Source organism: Pinus tabuliformis, chromosome 9 (assembly GCF_031772625.1).
Source record: "Pinus tabuliformis cultivar Carrire ecotype Pingquan chromosome 9, CPIR1, whole genome shotgun sequence".
Lineage (NCBI taxonomy): Eukaryota > Viridiplantae > Streptophyta > Pinopsida > Pinales > Pinaceae > Pinus > Pinus tabuliformis.
Window position 1 is genome coordinate 230,935,428 of NC_142307.1, and position 23,429 is coordinate 230,958,856.

A 23,429-nucleotide genomic window follows, 5' to 3' on the forward strand; every position below is an offset into this window, starting at 1 on the left:
AAACTGAAGTCACCAAGATAAGATGGGGCTCCAAATGTTCGTCCAAAAGTATGTTGGTCGGCTTCACATTGCAGTGAATGATAGATTTGCTGCAGCCGTGATGAAGGTACTCAAACGCAGAAGCCACTCCCACTGCTATATTCACTCTTTCTCTCCAATTCAATAGGCAATTTTGTGGATTGTGTAGTAAAGTTTCCAAATTAAAATTGGACATAAATTTGGAGAGGAACATCATCTCACTAGTGCTATGGAAATACCCCAATTTTAGTAGAAGAAAGAGTAGAAGTGCTATGGAAATACCCCAAAATTAGTAGAAGAAAGAGTAGAAGTGCTATGGAAATACTCCAAAATTAGTAGAAGAAAGAGTAGTACAGTTTTAGCGCTTACTTCGACAAGGGTTCGGGGGCCCATCCCACAGAATTTCTTCATCGGAGGCGCCAAATATTTGTTGAGATTTTCTTTGAAATTTGAAAACTGCATAGGCGTGGCTGATGGGGTGTGGGAGCCGACACTGGGGTTGTGGCCGAGGGGGTGTGGGAGCCGACATTGGGGTTGCAGCCGAGTGGAAGCTTTGAAGTTCTTTGTTTTAGCAGAGCTTTTATTTATCCCAGGGTTAGTAGGTTTGGTTATTCCATTATGTTTTGTAACTGACATGTAATTGTTAACCGACACATAACTGTTTTCAATCGGATGGCCAAGACCATTTCAATCGTCTAACTCTAATATCAATGTTGCACAAGAGAACAAGTGGCATGGGAGGGGAGTTGGTCTCAGAGGGAAACGCCTTACGACGTAACTAGCATTTGCACCAGATGTTGCAAAGGAAACCCGGTAAAGCATCAATTCAATAAGAATCATGACATATAAAAAATAATTAAAGATAAAAATTAGTAAACAAAATGCCATTCAAAGGTAGAAGATAAAGAGAAATCACTTATGTTATGCCAAATTTGACAAATTCTATAACATTTTCGAACACAGATTGCCTCTTAATCTTCAAAGATGGTATTTCAAGTTCTGATAGCAAATATTTCATAGATTTTGAAAAATACTAGTAGATGAGATAAACTAAATAAAATCATATTAATTCATGAACAAGATGATAAAGAATTAAACATGAATATCTTCACAGGGTGATGATGAGAGTTAGCATGGAGGTATTGGTTAGTGTGAGTTTTTATGTGATAAGCTTAAAAGGAAAGTGAACCATAGAGATGAGTAACAATGACATTTAGGAAGGGTAGGGATGAGTGCTCTTCCAATTCCCTTGTAAATTGGATATGCGAGGAAACATTGTTGAGGTGATGAAGAAAAGCTTGGAGGGATGGAAGCCCATGAGGCCACACTACAGAAGTGTCATCAATAAACTTGTACGAACGTTTGGGTTTCTTATGCCAAGAATTAAGGACCATAGAATTGAAATGCTCCATAAAGATATTTGCCACAAGCAAATAGGGAAGACCCCATTGTCATTATTTCTGTCTGTTCATAGAAAATACCATTGTAAGAGAAGAAGGTCGAGGATAGACAAATTTTAAGAAGGTTAAGGGTTTCAAGGTCGACCAACTTGGATATTAATCTATAGAAAATACCATTGTAAGAGAAGAAGGTCGAGGATAGACAAGTTTTAATAAGGTTAAGAGTTTCAAGGTCGACCAACTTGGATATTAATTCTAAAGCTTCAGGAACAAGGATTTTTGTAAAGAAGAAGACAACATCAAAGCTGACGAAGATGTCATTGAGGTCAAAATGAATGGATTAGCTGACGAAGATGTCATTGAGGTCAAAATGAATGGATTTTGCCTTTTGGATGAAGTGGGGGGGATATTTAATGAAAGAATATGATGTGTAGCAATTAACTACCCACTGAGGACATGTATTGTACAAATCGAATCTGCGACATGGTGGAGACACCAAAAAAACATATTATGCTAAACGAAATTAAGATTGTTAAACAGGGGCTAACTCTGGAGCAAAAATGAAATTGAATTCACATTCAAGCCTCATCTGAATACAATGTTTTCCTGCCTTTGCTCTCCTTTGTGGATCGGATTTATTGATAAATACTCTATGTCCATTTTTTCAAGTGGGTTGAGAGCCCGAGTTTTGGGTTTCAGCTGATAAATGTGACCAAACCAACTACTTGTAATTATCTTCAGTAGTAGTCCCTGCCCAAAGAAATAACAAGCACGCACTTCATAGATGAAGAGAAATTATGCTTTTTTAAAATTTGTATTTATAAATGTACAACCCAGGTCTTCTTCTTACATTGGCTTTTGGAGATTCTTGGCTGTGTTTTCTTGCTGTCATCAAGCTTTGCAGAAAATCTACTGCTCATCATCCTCAGAATTAGCAATACCATCATAGTAGTTGGTTCTGAAACCACTGTAGCCTGCAACAGTCAAGAGTACATGACAGTTATGCGCCAATGGCATCACAGCAAAGCAATCCGTAACCGTACGAATTTCACATCAGCAACAAGATGTTGCAATAATTTAATAAGTTAATCAAAGCCTGCATTCTAGAGAACTCTGGATCTGAGCTGGATCATGGTAAATATTGTCTCTGAAATTGACATGGAAGTGTAGAAGAACAAAAGATTCTCCTGCAGAAAGATGCTAGGTCTCCAGATCTAGATCATGCTTTTCAAATTCCTCCAGAATCCTCCACATATATCTCGGCCTTCTTTGGTTGGTAATTATGATAATTGCTTCCCTGTCATAAATTTCCACAGCTACCTTCAGGTCTGTGTTCATCTGTTTTTTGTCCAGATTGGATTTCCAGCAGACGGTTTCTCTTTCTCTTTAGTTGATGGAGATCCTCCTCGAGCTTTCTAATGTAATTAATGGCTTCCTCATACAATCACATCTGTCAAGCTGTATGAAGAATTCAAATATATAATTTAGGCCTATAAAAATCTTAAAGCAATCACCTGCGATGTTACAGTTTGATATAGATACAGTATGAGTCGTGGAAGGCATCTAATGTTGTAATTACCTTGGGAGGAGTAGTAGGCAAGAGAGACGCCATGTGTACACAAGTATTCCATTTTTTCATACGTCACTGTTCTGCGACTATTTGGCTTTTTTTGGTCTTAACATTTGTCATTTGATCCACATCTCGTCGTACTATTTAAACAGGAAATAAAAACATTCAGTCATGGTTTGCCTCATCTGAATACAATGTTTTCCTGCCTTGCTCTCCTTTGTGGATCGGATTTATTGATAAATACTCTATGTCCATTTTTTCAAGTGGGTTGAGAGCCCGAGTTTTGGGTTTCAGCTGATAAATGTGACCAAACCAACTACTTATAATTATCTTCAGTAGTAGTCCCTGCCCATAGAAATAACAAGCGGGCACTTCATAGATGAAGAGATTATGCTTTTTTAAAATTTGTATTTATAAATGTACAACCCAGGTCTTCTTCTTACATTGGCTTTTGGAGATTCTTGGCTGTGTTTTCTTGCTGTCATCAAGCTTTGCAGAAAATCTACTGCTCATCATCCTCAGAATTAGCAATACCATCATAGAAGTTGGTTCTGAAACCACTGTAGCCTGCAACAGTCAAGAGTACATGACAGTTATGCGCCAATGGCATCACAGCAAAGCAATCCATAACCGTACGAATTTCACATCAGCAACAAGATGTTGCAATAATTTAATAAGTTAATCAAAGCCTGCATTCTAGAGAACTCTGGATCTGAGCTGGATCATGGTAAATATTGTCTCTGAAATTGACATGGAAGTGTAGAAGAACAAAAGATTCTCCTGCAGAAAGATGCTAGGTCTCCAGATCTAGATCATGCTTTTCAAATTCTTCCAGAATCCTCCACATATATCTCGGCCTTCTTTGGCTGGTAATTATGATAATTGCTTCCCTGTCATAAATTTCCACGGCTACCTTCAGGTCTGTGTTCATGTCTGTTTTTTGTCCAGATTGGATTTCCAGCAGACGGTCTCTCTTTCTCTTTAGTTGATGGAGATCCTCCTCGAGCTTTCTAATGTAATTAATGGCTTCCTCATACAATCCACATCTGTCAAGCTGTATGAAGAATTCAAATATATAATTTAGGCCTATAAAAATCTTAAAGCAATCACCTGCGATGTTACAGTTTGATATAGATACAGTATGAGTCGTGGAAGGCATCTAATGTTGTAATTACCTTGGGAGGAGTAGTAGGCAAGAGAGACGCCAGTTGTGTACACAAGTATTTCATTTTTTCATACATCACTGTTCTGCGACTATTTGGCTTTTTTTGGTCTTAACATTTGTCATTTGATCCACATCTCGCCATACTATTTAAACAGGAAATAAAAACATTCAGTCAAGGTTTGCCTCATCTGAATACAATGTTTTCCTGCCTTGCTCTCCTTTGTGGATCGGATTTATTGATAAATACTCTATGTCCATTTTTTCAAGTGGGTTGAGAGCCCGAGTTTTGGGTTTCAGCTGATAAATGTGACCAAACCAACTACTTGTAATTATCTTCTGTAGCAGTGCCTGCCCATAGAAATAACAAGCACGCACTTCATAGATGAAGAGAAATTATGCTTTTCTAAAATTTGTATTTATAAATGTACAACCCAGGTCTTCTTCTTACATTGGCTTTTGGAGATTCTTGGCTGTGTTTTCTTGCTGTCATCAAGCTTTGCAGAAAATCTACTGATCATCATCCTCAGAATTAGCAATACCATCATAGAAGTTGGTTCTGAAACCACTGTAGCCTGCAACGGTCAAGAGTACATGACAGTTATGCGCCAATGGCATCACAGCAAAGCAATCCGTAACCGTACGAATTTCACATCAGCAACAAGATGTTGCAATAATTTAATAAGCTAATCAAAGCCCGCATTCTAGAGAACTCTGGATCTGAGCTGGATCATGGTAAATATTGTCTCTAAAATTGACATGGAAGTGTAGAAGAACAAAAGATTCTCCTGCAGAAAGATGCTAGGTCTCCAGATCTAGATCATGCTTTTCAAATTCCTCCAGAATCCTCCACATATATCTCGGCCTTCTTTGGTTGGTAATTATGATAATTGCTTCCCTGTCATAAATTTCCACAGCTACCTTCAGGTCTGTGTTCATGTCTGTTTTTTGTCCAGATTGGATTTCCAGCAGCGGTCTCTCTTTCTCTTTAGTTGATGGAGATCCTCCTCGAGCTTTCTAATGTAATTAATGGCTTCCTCATACAATCACATCTGTGAAGCTGTATGAAGAATTCAAATATATAATTTAGGCCTATAAAAATCTTAAAGCAATCACCTGCGATGTTACAGTTTGATATAGATACAGTATGAGTCGTGGAAGGCATCTAATGTTGTAATTACCTTGGGAGGAGTAGTAGGCAAGAGAGACGCCATGTGTACACAAGTATTTCATTTTTTCATACATCACTGTTCTGCGACTATTTGGCTTTTTTTGGTCTTAACATTTGTCATTTGATCCACATCTCGCCATACTATTTAAACAGGAAATAAAAACATTCAGTCAAGGTTTGTGTGGCCACCAATTCGGGCTGTCCCAGTTGCCACGACCGATGCCTTCTCTGGAAATGCCACGATGATAACACCATGCAGTCTTCCCAGCGCTTGTTCTCTGTGGAGACAGAAAAGGGCCATCATTTGGAGCTGCCTTGCCACGATGGGCAGACCATGCAGGCTACTCCAACGCTGATTCATGGATGTGGCTTATGATTGAGAGAGCTAGGCCAGCATTTGGACCAGCCTTCAATTGCGGGGAATGATCCCTTTTCTGGGTAAGGCCACAATGGTCAGACCATGCAAGTTTTCTTGGCACCGCTTCTATTTATTTTCTTCTGAATAATTGATGAGCTAATGTGGTTGAACGTCTGTGTCCAAAATGGTGAAGAAAGCGAGACTTGTACGTTGCAAAATATCCAACTGCTTTACATGAGATGCTCAAACATTTTGAAGATACAGTGCTGTTGCAGCAAGCATGTTTTTTCATACAAAATAGAGGTACAACCATTAGAATATGGGATGGATCATGCTGGAAAGGAAGGCGGGGGTTTCAAAATCTCGAGGACAAGAGTTTTGTAGAAGTGGACAGTCTAAATAAGATACCTATGCATAACCAGCATAGGGATATGGGGAGAGATCTTACTGAGGATTCAAGGTTGCCGCGTCGTCTTTGGCGTTGGACAGAGAAAGTAATCGAGGATTTCTCGCCGCTATTATCTGTAAGTGCTCAATCATCCACTCCTATCCATTCCTTTTTTACGTTATTCAATAAAAATCTGGGTTTAATTTCTAGTTAGTTAATAGCTATTGGATATCGTTTTTTAGAATTGACAAATAAGAACCGCTTCCTCTACTGTTATTGCGTATACTGCATTAATATACAAAAACTACGGCTGCTTCTCTTGCCTTAGCCTCTGCTGGCTCTGCCCGAGCTGCTGGCTTTGTGAGGTGCGAGGAATGAGCCGCTCTATGTAATAGAAGTGCTCAGATTCACATATTTGAAGCGTTCAGTGGGACAGGTAGGATTCCCTATACTGTGATTTGATGGATCAGTATCAACATCAATAGGTGCTGGTCCTCTGCCTGAACCTAGTTCAGGGTAAATTCCTCTATGTTATATGCTTCCTTTGTCCATGATACTGCTACTAGCTGTGCTCCTGCCTTTTCCACGAGGGCACCCTTGCTTCTGTCTCTGCAGGTGCTTGTGCTCTCTTTGTTGCCCCTTTGTAGGGCTCGTCCCATTACCTGGTAATATGCCTTGCTGTGGACCATCAGTGGTCCCTTCATCTTACGCAATTCACACATGACAAAATTGCCAGAAAATTTCTGCGATCTCGAGTAACTGAAGACCTTGGTATTAACTATCTGGAGCGTTTCTTGCATCGGATTATTAACTATCTGGCGTGTTTCTTGCAACAGATTAACTATCTGGAGTGTTTCTTGCAACAGATTAACTATCTGGCTGGGAAAAATAAACACGTTGAGTCACAAGCCAGACTCGTTTGTGTGGTTCGGAAACCGAGTAGTAACCGTTCTCCAATATTCAAATTCAAATCAACGGACAATAATAACTCAATCGTCTAACAAAATATCCAATGGCACAGATTATGACACGAAGGTAGCTAGGAAAGTTATTTTCAGAGGGGAACGCCTTACGGCGTAATTACTCTGTTGGTCCTTTGCAAGGTGGTTTGGTAATGTGTTCTCTGTGCTTGATAATTTCTGTTATCCAGTGATATGCCAAAATCTTGCTGAGAAAGGGCATTGAGGAGAAGATTGGTTTTCACTTAGATATAAAATCTATATGTTTGCTATATGGGTTAGGGTTGTCAGTCTTGTAATTTTTTCGCTGAGTTCTTGAGGAATGAAGACTCAATAGATTATCTTTAATAACCAAACGGGTACGCATTTTGTAAATTGTACAGTTTCTGTCGGTACTGATGCAGAAATTAAACCCATTTTTCCATCCAGTAAAACCCAGATGCTTGCCAACTTCTCTCTCCACCGTGTCTTTTAGATGAATTTTCACTGTAGTCTTCTGTTTATTTAAGTATTGAACTCTATTGTTCTCTGTGCTTGATCATTTCTGTTATCCAGCGATATGCCAAAATCTTGCTGAGAATGGGCATTGAGGAGAAAGATTGGTTTTCACTTAGATATAAAATCTATATGTTTGCTATATGGGTTAGGGTTGTCAGTCTTCTGGTAATTTTTTTGCTGAGAGTTCTTGAGGAATGAAGACTCAATGGATTATCTTTAATAGCCAAACGGGTACGCATTTTGTAAATTGTACAGTTTCTGTCGGTACTGATGCAGAAATTAAACCCATTTTTCCATCCAGTAAAACCCAGATGCTTGCCAACTTCTCTCTCCACCATGTCTTTTAGATGAATTTTCACTGTAGTCTTCTGTTTATTTGAGTATTGAACTCTATTTTGCTCTTTTCTACTTGATAAAAGCTTGGCAGGAGTTTAGAAATTACCCCAGATTAGTCCACCATTAACATGAATTTTGACTGTAGTCATTGAAAAAATTGGCATTATCTCAGAAAATACCCCAGATTAGGCCATTTTTAATCTCCCTGTGTACTTAATTAAACATAGCTGAACATGGTACTAGTCTGATGAAACAATAGTCAGGAATCCAAACTGTTTCAGTTTCCAGTTTTTAGTATTTACATAATCCATCATACATAAATACTCGAATTTTACTTCCAGTCTGGTCCTATTTTTGCTTTGCCCATGGGCTTGAACAAGTGACTAATGAATTAACTGAGCATGTACTCTAGGGAGTATTATTCTCTCTGGACATTTTTGTCTTTTGAAAGTTTTTTTATTAGTCATTCGAACAAGTTAAAGGCCATGCCCTACATATTTTTCCAGAGAAGAACAAGAAACCAGCCTAATGTTTTCTAATGGTTAGAGGTCCATCGGAAGTATAATATAGGTACTAAGATGAAGATCTAACATGTCCTTCTGCAGGTTCGATATTACTAAATGGTAATTGATATTGGCATGTTTAGGTGTATTCTATACAGGAGGATGATGAAGAGAATGTAATCAATGGTTATCCTACAGGTCCCTTTAGTGGGATCTGCAGCAAATAGATCAGTATTTGTATCTTGACCATTTTTCCATATTTTTACCCCTCCCCTCTGAGCATTCTATATCGTTTCTTAGTGTGCTGAAGCTGGAGTTTCTTTGGACAATCGAGTAACTCATAATACCAATGCTGAACATCTGTCATGCTTTATGATTTCCAAAGTTATGAACCTCAGCAGTGTACCACCTGCATTCTTTTATTCCTGGATTTGAAAATTTAAATCCTTCAGTTGTTAGGCATGCTAATGACCTTACTTCCAGTTTTGTTTCTTTTAACTGCAAAATCTATGCATTAGAAAACCTTAGCCATCTGGGCTTTTAAAGCTTGGTAATCAGATTCTGATGAAGTGATCAATAACATTGTAGGTTTTATATACGTCTTCCCCTTTCTTTTATTGTCTTTCTGTTGCTTCATTTACTATTTACTCGAAGTTGGAGATAGAAATTGCTTGATTTTTTTTCGGCCCGTGTACTACAAACCCCACCGTTGCAACATATTTCATGTAATACAGAGTGCCACACATTTTACCAATTATTTGTCTCGAGTACGATGGCCAAGCTCAGCTCAATAGGCTTCTTTGTATTGCTATTGATGATGGTCATTGGCACCATCATTTATCTCAGATTGTGGACTGTGGAAGTTGATCTTGATTCCACTGGTACAAGAATAGACAGGTAAGCTCTCTACCCAAATCATTTAATTCGATATCTAGGATATCTTGTTCCACTTTTATGGATGGGATACCAATAATTTCAGTTGTTAGGCATGCTAATGACCTTACTTCCAGTTTTGTTTCTTTTATCTGCAAAATCTATGCATTAGAAAACTTAAGCCATCTGGGCTTTTAAAGCTTGGTAATCAGATTCTGATGAAATGATCAATAACATTGTTAGAAAACTTAAGCCATCTGGGCTTTTAAAGCTTGGTAATCAGATTCTGATGAAATGATCAATAACATTGTAGGTTTTATATACGTCTTCCCCTTTATTTTATTGTCTTCCTATTGCTTCATTTACATTTACTCGAAGTTGGAGATAGAAATAGCTTGATTTTTTTTCGGCCCGTGTGCTACAAACCCCACTGTTGCAACATATTTCATGTAATACAGAGTGCCACACATTTTACCAATTATTTGTCTCGAGTACGATGGCCAATCTCAGCTCGACAGGCTTCTTTGCTCAGCTCAACAGGCTTCTTTGTATTGCTATCGATGATGGTCATTGGCACCATCATTTATCTCAGATTGTGGACTGTGGATTGTGTGCTTCATTTTATTTTATCATTCTGAAAATGCTTCTGGTTAATGGATTATAGGGCTAGCTATATACTTTCAACGCATCATGATGGGGAGGGTTCAGGATTATGTGTTGTGGGTTTTATTGTACACTTTCATCATTGAAGCTCCAACTGTAAATACATTTCATCTCAGGTGCAGTGCACTTATTGGAATGATTGTTCACATTCACAGTTCTTTCTTGATTTTAAAAGGAATCCTTAAACAAGGTTATGCATTTTCATGATTGATGTCTGTATTTAGTTCTACTGTTCAACTCATGTTAAGAAGAAAATTTCAAATCAGTTTCATGTTTTTAACTGGCATGGCAATTGTGTATTCTTGTGACAACAGGCTATTGTTCCAAGTATTTTACGAGACAGCAGCCAATAATTTTTTGAGCAGACATTACACTTATTGCAAAGAGCAGTAGACATGTTCTACAATCGAATCCAGAAAATCAACTCTCTATGGTGTCACTCAAGGCTGAAGGGATCTATGTTTATCATGGTAATTAAAAGGAAACCCATCTAGATTTTATTATTGTTAGCTAATCTGTATATAGCAATAGTCTAATTCAGATCAAACTATCTTTTTAGCAGCATGGTTTCAAGTTCCAGTGATAAATGACTGCACAGTGCCTGATGCTTAGTGGTGCAGAAGGAAAAATGAATCTTCGAGTGTATGGAAGTAGTTGAGAGGAGAAATTCAGAAAAAATATTTAAATGATGAATAACTTCTCTGTTTGGATGACAGATCCAAGAAGGAGTCGAGATGCTCATGAACATAACTCCTAGTCCTACAACGATTATGCAGGTTTGGTTCTCTCTTTTTTGATCTGTTATTTTTTAGTAATACTATTTAATAACTTCACCTGCATTCTTTTATTCTTGGATTTGAAAATTTAAATCCTTCAGTTGTTAGGCATGCTAATGACCTTACTTCCAGTTTTGTTTCTTTTAACTGCAAAATCTATGCATTAGAAAACCTAAGCCATCTGGGCTTTTAAAGCTTGGTAGTCATATTCTGATGAAGTGATCAATAACATTGTACGTTTTATATACATCTTCCCCTTGCTTTTATTGTCTTCCTATTGCTTCATTTACTATTTACTAGAAGTTGGAGATAGAAATTGCTTGATTTTATTTATTTATTTTTTCTTTCGGCCCGTGTACTACAAACCCCACTGTTGCAACATATTTCATGTAATACAGAGTGCCACACATTTTACCAATTATTTGTCTTGAGTACGATGGCCAAGCTCAGCTCGACAGGCTTCTTTGTATTGCTATCAATGATGGTCATTGGCACCATCATTTATCTCAGATTGTGGACTGTGGAAGCTGATCTTGATCCCATTGATACAAGAATAGACAGGTAAGCTCTCTACCCAAATCATTTAATTCGATATCTAGGATATCTTGTTCCACTTTTATGGATGGGATACCAGTAATTTATATATGATTGCCAATGCACATGATCGGAATTTTAGGAAATATTATTAAAAATAGCGGTAGACAAGGGATCTCTGCAACAGTTCTCTCTCTATATATATATGTGGAAGAGGGCGTTTGCAGGGGCTTCATTTTATTTTATCATTCTGAAAATGTTTCTGGTTAATGGAGTATAGGGCTAGCTAGGGTTTTATTGTACACTTTCATCATTGAAGCTCCAACTGTAAATACATTTCATCTCAGGTGCAGTGCACTTATTGGAATGATTGTTCACATTCATAGTTCTTTCTTGATTTTAAAAGGAATCCTTAAACAAGGTTATGCATTTTCATGATTAATGTCCGTATTTAGTTCTACTCTTCAACTCATGTTCAGAAGAAAATTTCAAATCAGTTTCATGTTTTTAACTGGCATGGCAATTGTGTATTCTTGTGACAACAGGCTATCGTTCAAAGTATTTTACGAGACAGCAGCCAAGAATTTTTTGAGCAGACATTACACTTATTGCAAACAACAGCAGACATGTTCTACAATCGAATCCAGAAAATCAACTCTCTATGGTGTCACTCAAGGCCGAAGGGATCTATGTTTATCATGGTAATTAAAAGGAAATCCATTTAGATTTTATTATGGTTAGCTAATTTGTATATAGCAATAGTCTAATTCAGATCAAACTATCTTTTTAGTAGCATGTTTTCAAGTTCCAGTGATAAAGGAAAACTAGGGGTTCTTCTTTTGATAGGTTACAGGTTGTAGGCTGAAGGTTGGATGTTTAAAGGTTCAAGGATACAAGTTACATACTTCTTTACGTGGGACTTGTTGGACTTGGAAAAAGAGAGGCTTACAGGTTTTAGGCTGAAGGTTGGATGTCTAAAAGTTCAAGGTTACAAGTTACATACTTGTTTCTGCCCTCCCAGAACTTTGGCTTTGCCCACGATTTAACAACACTACCAGCACTATGAACTTTTGAGACGCTTCCTAAATTTTCTAACAAAATCCCGCAGGCAGGGACTAGCTGCCGTGCAGCCTCCCTTGTTTTAATTGTTATGATTTAATGAAAAGGATTGTGATTAAATTTATTGAGTTATTTCCATATTATAAATGAAAATTTGTGTTTGATAGCTAATTATTAATTCATTCTTGCCCAGTCTGTTCTTTGTTACTCGCGCGGGTCAAAGAGCGAAAGCAGAGGACCTGATATTTGTGGACTGCTGGAGGATTCATCAAAATACTCAATTTCGCGTGGGTAAAGAAGAAATCAGAAAAACATTATGAGAAAAATATATTATAAAATTGAAGTCATGGGGTTGGAGGTGAGGACCTGATACTTGTGGACTGCTGAAGGATTAACATACTTGATGTATTCATCAATACTCATTTCGCGTGGATTTGGCCCGACTCCAGATGTCAAAGCAAGAAAAAGCCAAAGCAACAAGAAGCAAAGCAGCAAGAAGCCAACGCAGTGAAAACACTTAAAGGGAAGCCATATTTCATTCAATCATAGACATAAATTACATTTCACGCAATGCTATCTCTCTATATATCTATATTTCAGCGAGGTACATAAAAATTCAAATAAATGTACCAAGCTGAGCTGAAATATAGATATATAGTGAAACGTAATTTATGTTTATGACTAAATGAGCTATGGCTTCTCTTTATCCTGTTTTTCTTGTGATAAGTGATTTCGCTGCGTTGGCTTTTTGCTGCTTTGTTTCTTGTTGCTTTGGCTTTGACTTCTGGAGTCGGGTCTGCCAGACCCGCGCGAAATGAGTATTGATGAATACATCAAGTATGTTAAACCTTCAGCAGTCCACAAATATCAGGGCCTCATCTCCAACCCCATGACTTCTATTTTATAATATATTTTTCTCAATATGTTTTTCTGATTTCTTCTTTTCTCTTCCGCAGGATAAGTTTGGACAAACCATCCGATGCGTTAAATTTGCCAATATATCTATTAAATATGGAAATTTTCCGTAGCGGGTATAACAGCTTAGTGTTCTCACTATATTTTAAATTTCAAAGAAATCAGAAACTAAAATTCAAAAAATATCATTGACAAGGGTTTGTAAAAAATGCAGACAGATGAAGAGTGGGCGCGTTTGAATAAAAAGCTGAAGGAAAAGGCTGAAGAGAATTTAAGGAGAATGTTGCAGCGTTCGGATGATGGAAGGATAAAATCGGAGGAGCTCAATACTTCAAAGACTGTAAATAACATTAGACGCGTTCAATTTGAACCCAGTCAGTGTCCAGAGGACCAGGCGGTTAGGGAAATAAAACGGGAAGTTGTTGAATGATTTGGAAGTGTGCGCAATTATTTAAGAAAATATCCCCATCCATTTCCAGATCTAGATCCTCGTCTACAGGAGGTACTGCAACTGAGCTTTTATATGAATCTAGGGTTTTCAATTATCTACTGTTGTTTATATGACCAGTAACATTTTCGTTGCTGATGCTGATGTTAATTTATATGCAGCAATGCGCGATCCAGCCGGTGAAGTTGGTTGCTCCAGCTACGCCCTTAACTAACATACATATGGGTAGCATCTGATTCCCCTGCAGAGGCTTCTGCTCGGAACTTCATGTACACAGGGCATATGGGGGGCGAACTGTTATTATGTGAGCTACTCTTTATGTAATGATGAAGTAAAAGTAAAAGTATATTCTGTGGAATTCGACTGCGATAATCTCAGCTACCTAGCATAAGCAAGAGCTCTCATTATGTATTGAAGTAAGTTTATGTAAATATGAAATAAACATAAATTAGCCATGGTAATGGTTGGTGTAAGTTAATGTAAATAAGAAATAAACATAAATTAGCTATTGTAATGGTTGGTGTAGAGGTACATCATTAAAAATCAGTATGGCAAAATGTAAATAAGAAATAAACATAAATTAGTTATTGTAATGGTTGGTGTAATGGTTGGTGTAGAGGTACATCATTAAAAATCAGTATGGCAAAATGTAAATAAGAAATAAACATAAATTAGTTATTGTAATGGTTGGTGTAGAGGTACATCATTAAAAATGGCAAAAAATTTCTACAGTTTAAACTTTTCATATGTTTGGTTTATTTTGGATATTTTTCTTAATTATTTTTGTTAAAATCTAATAGGAATTAGTTGGAATTTAAACTTTTCAAGTTGGAATTTAAACTTTTCATATGTTTGGTTTATTTTGGATATTTTTCTTAATTATTCCTGTTAAAATCTAATAGGAATTAGTTGGAATTATAAGCTGAAGATTTGAAATTTGTAAAATTTGTGTGTTTCATGAAAGTTAAATACTTTTATAAGCTGAAGATTTGAAATTTGTAAAATTTGTGTGTTTCATGAAAGTTAAATACTTTTTGTTATATTATGATTTATTAAAAATCAGTATGGCAAAATGTAAATAAGAAATAAACATAAATTAGTTATTGTAATGGTTGGTGTAGAGGTACATCATTAAAAATCAGTATGGCAAAAATTTCTTCAGTTTAAACTTTTCATATGTTTGGTTTATTTTGGATATTTTTCTTAATTATTTTTGTTAAAATCTAATAGGAATTAGTTGGAATTTAAACTTTTCATATGTTTGGTTTATTTTTGGATATTTTTCTTAATTATTTTTGTTAAAATCTAATAGGAATTAGTTGGAATTTAAATTTTTCATATTTTTGGTTTATTTTGGATATTTTTCTTAATTATTTTTGTTAAAATCTAATAGGAATTAGTTGGAATTATAAGCTGAAGATTTGAAATTTGTAAAATTTGTGTTTCATGAAAGTTAAATACTTTTTGTTATATTATGATTTATTAAAAATCAGTATGGCAAAATGTAAATAAGAAATAAACATAAATTAGTTATTGTAATGTAGAGGTAGATCATTAAAAATCAGTATGGCAAAAATTTCTACAGTTTAAACTTTTCATATGTTTGGTTTATTTTGGATATTTTTCTTAATTATTTTTGTTAAAATCTAATAGGAATTAGTTGGAATTTAAACTTTTCATATGTTTAGTTGGAATTTAAACTTTTCATATGTTTGGTTTATTTTGGATATTTTTCTTAATTATTTTTGTTAAAATCTAATAGGAATTAGTTGGAATTATAAGCTGAAGATTTGAAATTTGTAAAATTTGTGTGTTTCATGAAAGTTGGTTTATTTTGGATATTTTTCTTAATTATTTTTGTTAAAATCTAATAGGAATTAGTTGGAATTATAAGCTGAAGATTTGAAATTTGTAAAATTTGTGTGTTTCATGAAAGTTAAATACTTTTTGTTATATTATGATTTATTATGTAAATCAAAATCTGGAAAAATGTTAGGATTACAGAGTACCTATAGAAATTGTGGGGTTTAAAAGCACTGTTGTTTGTTCCCACTGACCAGAAGACAATTTAAGATAGGTTTTTTGGAATATAAATAGCCTTTCTCATAATAAATACCATGGGCAAAACCATAGCTGGAACCAGAAGCCACAAAACAACCTTAATAGAAATTAGCAAAACAAAGTATCTTATCCGTTTTTTTGTTGTAATGAGAATCTAGAAAAATCCGTTTTTTTGTTGTAATGAGAATCTAGAAATTTTTTTTTGTTGTAATGAGAATCTAGAAAAATCCGTTTTTTTGTTGTAATGAGAATCTAGAAATTATTTGGATAGTGTGACAGGAATTGGTTGTATTTATAAGTGCAATTTGAAATTTACATAATTTAAGTGCTTCAAAGATTCTTCATATGAAGAAGCTCTAACTTTGTTTGATCGATGATGGATAGAAGCTCTAACTTTGTTTGATCGATGATGGATAGAATATTTGCAGTCTCTGGAATCCTTATACTCAGATTTCGGAAAACATAAAAAGGGCACTTACAGTTGCTCTTGTGCAGATATGGATTATTGCCTGTGTTTCTTATTTTAGAAAACTATCACTGGGAGTCATAGTTTGAAAAAGATGGCAGTGGAAGAATTAAGCGTTTATTTTATATTTTAGAATTTTTAGTTGGAATCCGATAAAACCATTTTTATGTTAAATTTAGATGTTTTGTTGTTGTAAATGCTGTATTAATTGTAAATATATATTCAGCATTCCAAAAACCCTTGAAGTATTATAATATGAAGAATTCAGAATTCAAATTTATAATTTCAATAAATCAATCAAGTCAGATTATAACTAAATTCTATTGAAAAATAAATACCCAAAACTCCAAAAAAATTACTGCTTTAAAAAATCTAAATTATTCCTACTTTATTTTATTAAATAAGATACCAGCACAAAGCCAAATCTTTCTGATTGGTAGGTAGTTGACAAATTTCTGTGTGTTTTTCGAAACGTATTGAAGTGTGTTTAACTATTATTCCTGGTAAACTCACCATAGGGAAAGCAAATGTATTTTTCAGTCTTTAACCTTTTTAGGCAGAAACAAGTGTCAATTACAATTACAAATACTCCCAAAGATGATAATGGATTTACTTCACATTTTTCTATTCAGTTTCCATGATGGACAGATGGTGAATAAAAGTCAATATTGCTTCAAAGTAACGTTTCTAGTCCCAGGTAACAGCACCAGGTTCCTCAACCATCATGGACATTCTTCAGTTTTCATGAGAAGTTCCCATGGTCCAGCATAATATATCCTCAACCATCATGGACATTCTTCAGTTTTCATTAGAAGTTCCCATGGTCCAGCATAATATATTTCTAACTTTCGATAGGAATCATGGACATTCTTCAGTTTTCATTAGAAGTTCCCATGGTCCAGCATAATATATTTCTAACTTTCAAATTTATCAAAAGATATCATTCTCTCAGAATGTAAACAATCTTCTTTCTTTACTATCTTATGCACGCTGCATATAATTTATCAAAAGATATCATTCTCTCAGAATGTAAACAATCTTCTTTCTTTACTATCTCATGCACGCTGCATATACTGAAAAACTGAAGTAATATTGAGAATGAAAGTGTCAAAATATAGGAATGTATTGTAACACTTCTTTGAGCACTGTGTTTAGCAAGGAGCCTTTGAAATCGAATGAATGCTATCTTGTACAATTTGACTGCTAGTGAACAAAGGTTATGTTATTGTGGTTTACTAACGCAGTGATATAGATATAACTAAAATGACTGACTAACTTTGAATCTACTCAGTAATATTATGGAAGTTAGATTGGATCCTTTCATAATCAATTAATTTTTTTTTTTAATTTTAATGGTCTTTTGAGGGAAGAAGGTTACAGCTTCCAACTTCAAGTTTGCTTAATTTCTGTTTTAGTTGTTCAAAAATCTTTCCATTTTTTGACAAGCTTATCGATGGAAATTCAGGTAACCATCCAAGGCACTCATCCAAAATGGGTAAGCACTTAACCTCTGAGATATAACTAGTAGATCTGAATCTAGCCTTCAAAATCGTTTCGCTAGGACACAATGAGCTAAATAATGGCTGGGTTGCATACATAGACATTATACATAAAGTTCAAGAGGGTTTCTGTTGCAAGATTGACTGCAGGGAAGCATTCCTGTAGTTTTTAAAAAGATTGACTGCAGGGAAGCATTCCTGTAGTTTTTAAAAAGGGGTGAGACCCCTCGAAGAAGCGTGGTTCATATTAATCCCATCATTTACATCATGTTACATATGGTTGCGTCATCTGACGACAACGTATATGGTTGCGTCATCTGACGACAACGTTTCATGTCGCAACAACGATTGGAACCCAGGTAGGGAAGTTATTATTAAAGGAGTAGTCTATAATGTGACTTTTTGGAGATTCTGATCATCTGAAAAACGCATTATTCTGGCCAACCACCCAATTGGCTTTTCCCTCACCTTCATCTCCGTCGCCTTGCCGGAACGTGAAGTCTATTACTTCCGTCACCGTCCCCGGATGCCAACTCCCACCTCTGCCAACTCCCAGCATTAACTTCACCATGCTTCAACGCGCCAAACCATTTGAATTTTCCTCCGCGGCACTGCATCCCTTGCTATTCTGCATCCCCTGCTACTCTGCTTGTACCCAGAATTTCTGTTGCATCTGCTCAAGTCATAAGAATTACTTCGCTGATGTGGAGGATCCACATCTGCTCAAGTCAGAATAACTATTCTGCCATCGTCTTCGTGAGATTTGAACGTCCAAATTTTCCGCCATTAAAGGTCAGGAAAGTTTGCATCCAAAAATTATTCTACAGCTACACAACATTCTATTCATCATGATGTATAAAATTTTCTAATGTTTTTAAGGTATCTCTTATGCGAGTTGCTCAGATTAAAGGCAAAAGAGTAAATGCAAGCCTGTATTCCCAGTAATAGCGCATTTTTGTTCTATAATAACATATTTTCTCTTTCTCTGGGATTTTTTGGAGCTGTAACTCGAAGTCCATGCAATTACTTAACTGATTGATACAATCATTACTCAACTGATTGATACACTCATTACTCAACTGATTATTAATGGTTATTGCTGTGCATGCTCATATTTTTTCAAAGTGGAGTTCTTTTGTGGTATTTTCTAAAATAAAATTCATGTGTCGCAAATTCAAACATTTGAAGGTGACATATGCATTCCTATGTATGCATTGTCTATGTGGAAGGTGTTGATACTATTGATATTTTATCTTAATTAAAGCAACACTTATATGTAGTCATATATTTCTTATTCGCTCGTTGATATTTCTCAATCAATCCCACGATTGTTGGCTGCCCCATGGGTTATCAGTGGTATGTGTATTTTCATCTTTAATAAAAGTGATTTTGGCATGTTCAAAAATCTTGCTACCATATGGATTTTATGTTATTTGTGTTATATTGAAGTCTCTTTGGCATATATGTTTATTGTACCTTCCTATTTGCAGATAAAAACTCAAACGGTCACCTATAACAGTATGTAAACCAACACTTTGACAAAATATCACTCAAACGGTCCCCCATAACAGTATGTAAACCAACACTTTGACAAAATATCAAAATGGCTAAAATCGTATAAATATATAATATTAGTGGTCATATTTCTTTAGGATGGAGATTTTTTGTGGTATTTTCTAAAATAAAATTCGTGTCTATACTAAAACCAGCTGTTGGACAATGTTCCGCAAAGCAGAATCTGTGTTAAATACTCGAGCTCAAAGCAATTGGATTAGCACAAGAAACATTCCAGGTGTTATTTGATAAAAGGGAAAGCATGTGTGTTCAATTGTTTAAAATAGTTTCCAAAAGTAGACAATGACATCGATGAAGATGAATACAAAGAAAAAGTAAGACAACAAGACTTAGAAAATCAAAATTAAGCATTCAAATAGGTACATCTAAAATTGTTGATATTTGATTCGGTGATCCTCTCACAATGACTTGTTCAAGGTATGGTACAAAGGTTCCCGTCCATATTTCCCTCGTTTGGGCTTGGGTGTTTCTTGGCTTCAAAAAAAGTGAGAACTAGTTGAAGGAACTTTTCAGTGTGTTGTCGAAGCAGGGGAGGTTAACTGTGATGCCATTCTTCCCATGTCTTTCTTTGTTGAACAGCGTAGCAAACCCAATGTTTGTGCCTTGATTCTAAGCAGTACGATTGCCTAGAATAAGCTAAGGGGAAACAGAGTGATCAATGTTTGTGCCTTGATTCTAAGCAGTACGATTGCCTAGAATAAGCTAAGGGGAAACAGAGTGATTAGGGGGCTTCTTGTTGCAAAATTTTGCCACTTTCATTTCAACTTTTTGGACTTGGAAAATGTTCTACAAATGAATATCTACACAGATCAGAGTACAGATACCAATAAAAAAAATGTTCAGTTTGTGCCTTGCTATGAAGTGCTTCATTTCTTTTGTTCCAAATCAAGTAGAGGAGTTTGATCCTAAGAAGCTGTCACTTTGCTTTAAATTCAACGAACAAAAGGAGTTTGTCACTTGTTAACGTGATTTTCTAGGAGATGCCTATTGGGAGTACCTCGCCACAAAGTTTAGATCCAATTTCGGGTGTCATATATCTTCTCATTGCAGCCCACAAGTTATATTCCTGAACTGTTAAGTTTAAAGAAACTGGAAATGCAAAGTCTCTGGTTCAACTGTTTCATGGAAAAAAAATTAGCAATTAACAATCGACATGCACGCATTCTCAAAGCAGGTGGCGTGCTCTGGAAAATCTCTGTTTGTTCGAGGTATCCAACACGAAACTGTGAAGACGTTGTTGAAAATCCTGCCAAATTATTTTTCTTTGCACCTAGACGTTGCACATTATAAGCTGGCATTTTAGCCAGTAAAGAGAGACCCCCTGCAGTACCCATCAATTTCGCTGCAACCCCACTCCTTGCAATAACAGACAAATTGGGGGTAATGTATCCCATCCTACTCTCAACAAAATCCAAAACCTTCTTTTTTGTTGCATCAAGTGCAAGCGCTCTATCACAGGCATCTAAAGCCTTTTGCAAGTTTTCTTCTAAAAGAGGCTTACCACTAGTGGTAGATGCAGTGACAGAAACCACCATAATGATTGCCGAAGGTAAAAGACCCTCAAGATCAACCAGAGTTGAATCGATCTCATTTCTAATTTTCTTTTCAACTGGAGCATAATCAATTGGATGGTGTACAAGAGATTGTAACTCAGGAAACTTCAACCATGAGTAAAGGGATAACCATGAGTGTAATGACTTATGATGGTTCTACTTATCTTACCATGAATTAATTGCTTAAGTAGGTGAGATACATTGGATTAGGTGTTACATTTGGGTTGTTGGTGTGACAAGGGGTTTGGGGGCATTATGGTTGGTGTTTGTTGGCACAAGACTCATATAAGTTGAATATGAAATTGTGTGGTGTGGTAGTGATTGCAGGCCCATAATGCATGAGACAACTTTAGATTGGCATCTGACAGCAATACATGTGAGATAATTGCATTAATGGAAAATGTAGAAATTGAGGTGAAGTTGGAGTTGGTGGTTTAATGAAGGCAAAAAGTGCATAGACATAGCTAGATGTGTGGTGACCAAGGTGAGACCATTTTATAAGAAAAACCTTGGCCACATTTGTTTGGGTTAGACAGGCCCACTGGTAGACCATTGTGAGATAATTGCATTAATGGAAAATGTAGAAATTGAGGTGAAGTTGGAGTTGGTGGTTTAATGAAGGCAAAAAGTGCATAGACATAGCTAGATGTGTGGTGACCAAGGTGAGACCATTTTATAAGAAAAACCTTGGCCACATTTGTTTGGGTTAGACAGGCCCACTGGTAGACCATTGTGACTTAGATGAAATTCTGTCCATCAACAAGTTCAAGTTTTTCATATTACCCTTCATAAAATTTTATAAATCTTCTATTCTTGATCACATTGGAATGTCGTAGTTGCCAACCAATCTCTTTCTGTTTTCAAGCTTCAAGGCTTCTCTATCTTTGGTGGTTTCTTTGTGAATTCTTTTAGGTAACCATCTAATCAATGGCGATTGGTTGAAAAAGAGAATCCCTTTTGATATCCTCTCGCTGGAAATGCAGGCAGAGGTAAGCAGAAGAGAAGGGAAGGTCCTGAACATTCACATGTTCTGTTCCAATAAGTCAAGATTGCATGCCACTTTGTTTTAAATTCAACGAACAAAAGGAGTTTGTCACTTGTTAAGGTGATTTTCCAGGAGATGCCTATTGGGAGTATCTTGCTACAAAGTTTAGATCGAATTTCGGGTGTCATATATCTTCTCATTGCAGCCCACAAGTTATATACCTGAACTGTTAAGTTTAAGAAACTGGAAATGCAAAGTCTCTGGTTCATCTGTTTCATGGAAATTTTTTTTAGCAAAATTAGCAACTAACAATCGACATGCACGCAATCTCAAAGCAGGTGGCGTGCTCTAGAAAATCTCTGTTTGTTCAAGGTATCCAACACGAAACTGTGAAGTCACTGTTGAAATTCCTGCCAAATTCTTTTTCTCTGCACCTAGAAGCTGCACATTACAAGCTGGCATTTTAGCCAGTGAAGAGAGATCCTCTGCAGTACCCATCAATTTCGCTGCGACCGCACTCCCTGCAATAGCAGACAAATTGGGGGAAATGTATCCCATCCTACTCTCAACAAAATCCAAAACCTTCTTTTTTGCTGCATCAAGTGCAAGCACTCTATCACAGGCATCTAAAGTCTTTTGCAAGTTTTCTTCTGATAGAGGCTTACCACTAGTGGTAGATGCAGTGACAGAAACAACCATAATCGTTGCCGAAGGTAAAAGACCCTCAAGATCAACCAGAGTTAAATCGATCTCATTTCCAATTTGTTTTTCAACTGGAGCATAATCAATTTGATGGTGTACAAGAGATTCTAACTCAGGAAACTTCAACCCTGAGTAAAGGGATAACCATGAGTGTAACGACTTATGATGGTTCTACTTATCTTGTCATGAATTAATTGCTTAACTAGGTAAGATACATTGGATTAGGTGTTGCATTTGGGTTGTTGGTGTGACAAGGGGTTTGGGGGGCATTATGGTTGGAGTTTGTTGGCACAAGACTCATATAATATAAGTTAGTTGAGTATGAAATTATTTGGTGTGGTAATGGTTACATGCCCATAATGCATGAGACAATTTTAGATTGGCATGTGACAGCAATACATGTGAGATAATTGCATTACTGGAAAATGTAAAAATTGAGGTGAAGCTGGAGTTGGTGGTTTAACGAAGGCAAGAAGTGCATAGACATAGCTAGATGTGTGGTGACCAAGGTGAGACCATTTTATAAGAAAAACCTTGGCCACATTTGTTTGGGTTAGACAGGCCCACTGGTAGACCATTGTGACTTAGATGAAATTCTGTCAATCAGCAAGTTCAAGTTTTCATATTACCCTTCATAAATTTTCATAAATTTTATAAATCTTCTATTGTTGATGACATTGGAATGTCATAGTTGCCAACGAATCTCTTTCTGTTTTCAAGCTTCAAGGCTTCTCTGTCATTGGTGGTTTCTTTTTGAGTTCTTTTAGGTAACCATCTAATCAATGGCTATTGGTTGAAAAAGAATCTCTTTCTGTTTTCAAGCTTCAAGGCTTCTCTGTCATTGGTGGTTTCTTTTTGAGTTCTTTTAGGTAACCATCTAATCAATGGCTATTGGTTGAAAAAGAGAATCCCTTTTGATATCCTCTCCCTGGAAATGCAGGCAGAGGTAAGTAGAAG

The 23,429-nt window shown here is 36.2% G+C and overlaps 1 protein-coding gene and 2 pseudogenes across 7 annotated transcripts; 1 reads left to right on the forward strand and 2 right to left on the reverse strand.

Moving 5' to 3' along the window:
- Positions 1 to 4,131: 4,131 nt before the first annotated feature.
- On the forward strand, positions 4,132 to 14,176 carry LOC149148031 (uncharacterized). Of its 7 annotated transcripts, none has more exons than XM_089438041.1 (6): positions 4,148 to 6,203; positions 10,214 to 10,369; positions 10,462 to 11,236; positions 11,755 to 11,910; positions 12,462 to 13,685; positions 13,793 to 14,169. In XM_089438041.1, the coding sequence occupies exons 3-5, from the start codon at positions 11,112 to 11,114 to the stop codon at positions 12,586 to 12,588; spliced, it is 408 nt and encodes a 135-aa protein (XP_089294167.1). In that variant the 5' UTR covers positions 4,148 to 6,203; positions 10,214 to 10,369; positions 10,462 to 11,111; the 3' UTR covers positions 12,589 to 13,685; positions 13,793 to 14,169. The 7 variants fall into 7 exon arrangements, 6 of the variants coding, with proteins under 6 accessions (XP_089294169.1, XP_089294170.1, XP_089294167.1 ...); XM_089438042.1 differs by having other exon boundaries at positions 10,214 to 11,236; positions 12,462 to 13,299; positions 13,398 to 13,685; positions 13,793 to 14,168; XM_089438043.1 differs by lacking the exon at positions 13,793 to 14,169 and adding an exon at positions 12,056 to 12,174 and having other exon boundaries at positions 4,132 to 6,203; positions 10,214 to 11,236; positions 12,462 to 12,502.
- A 6,114-nt stretch (positions 14,177 to 20,290) lies between these two features.
- On the reverse strand, positions 20,291 to 20,767 carry LOC149148032 (U4/U6 small nuclear ribonucleoprotein Prp31 homolog pseudogene; annotated as a pseudogene).
- A 1,351-nt stretch (positions 20,768 to 22,118) lies between these two features.
- LOC149148033 (U4/U6 small nuclear ribonucleoprotein Prp31 homolog pseudogene) lies at positions 22,119 to 22,469 on the reverse strand (annotated as a pseudogene).
- Positions 22,470 to 23,429: the final 960 nt, after the last annotated feature.

Bases quoted from the DNA above. Each gene is read 5' to 3' on its own strand.
- LOC149148031 (XM_089438039.1), top strand. From the start codon at position 11,112: ATGGCCAAGCTCAGCTCGACAGGCTTCTTTGTATTGCTATCAATGATG. The intron at 11,237-11,754 runs GTAAGCTCTCTA...TTGTGACAACAG, and splicing joins ATTGATACAAGAATAGACAG to GCTATCGTTCAAAGTATTTT. The intron at 11,911-12,461 runs GTAATTAAAAGG...ATTCTTGCCCAG, and splicing joins AGGGATCTATGTTTATCATG to TCTGTTCTTTGTTACTCGCG.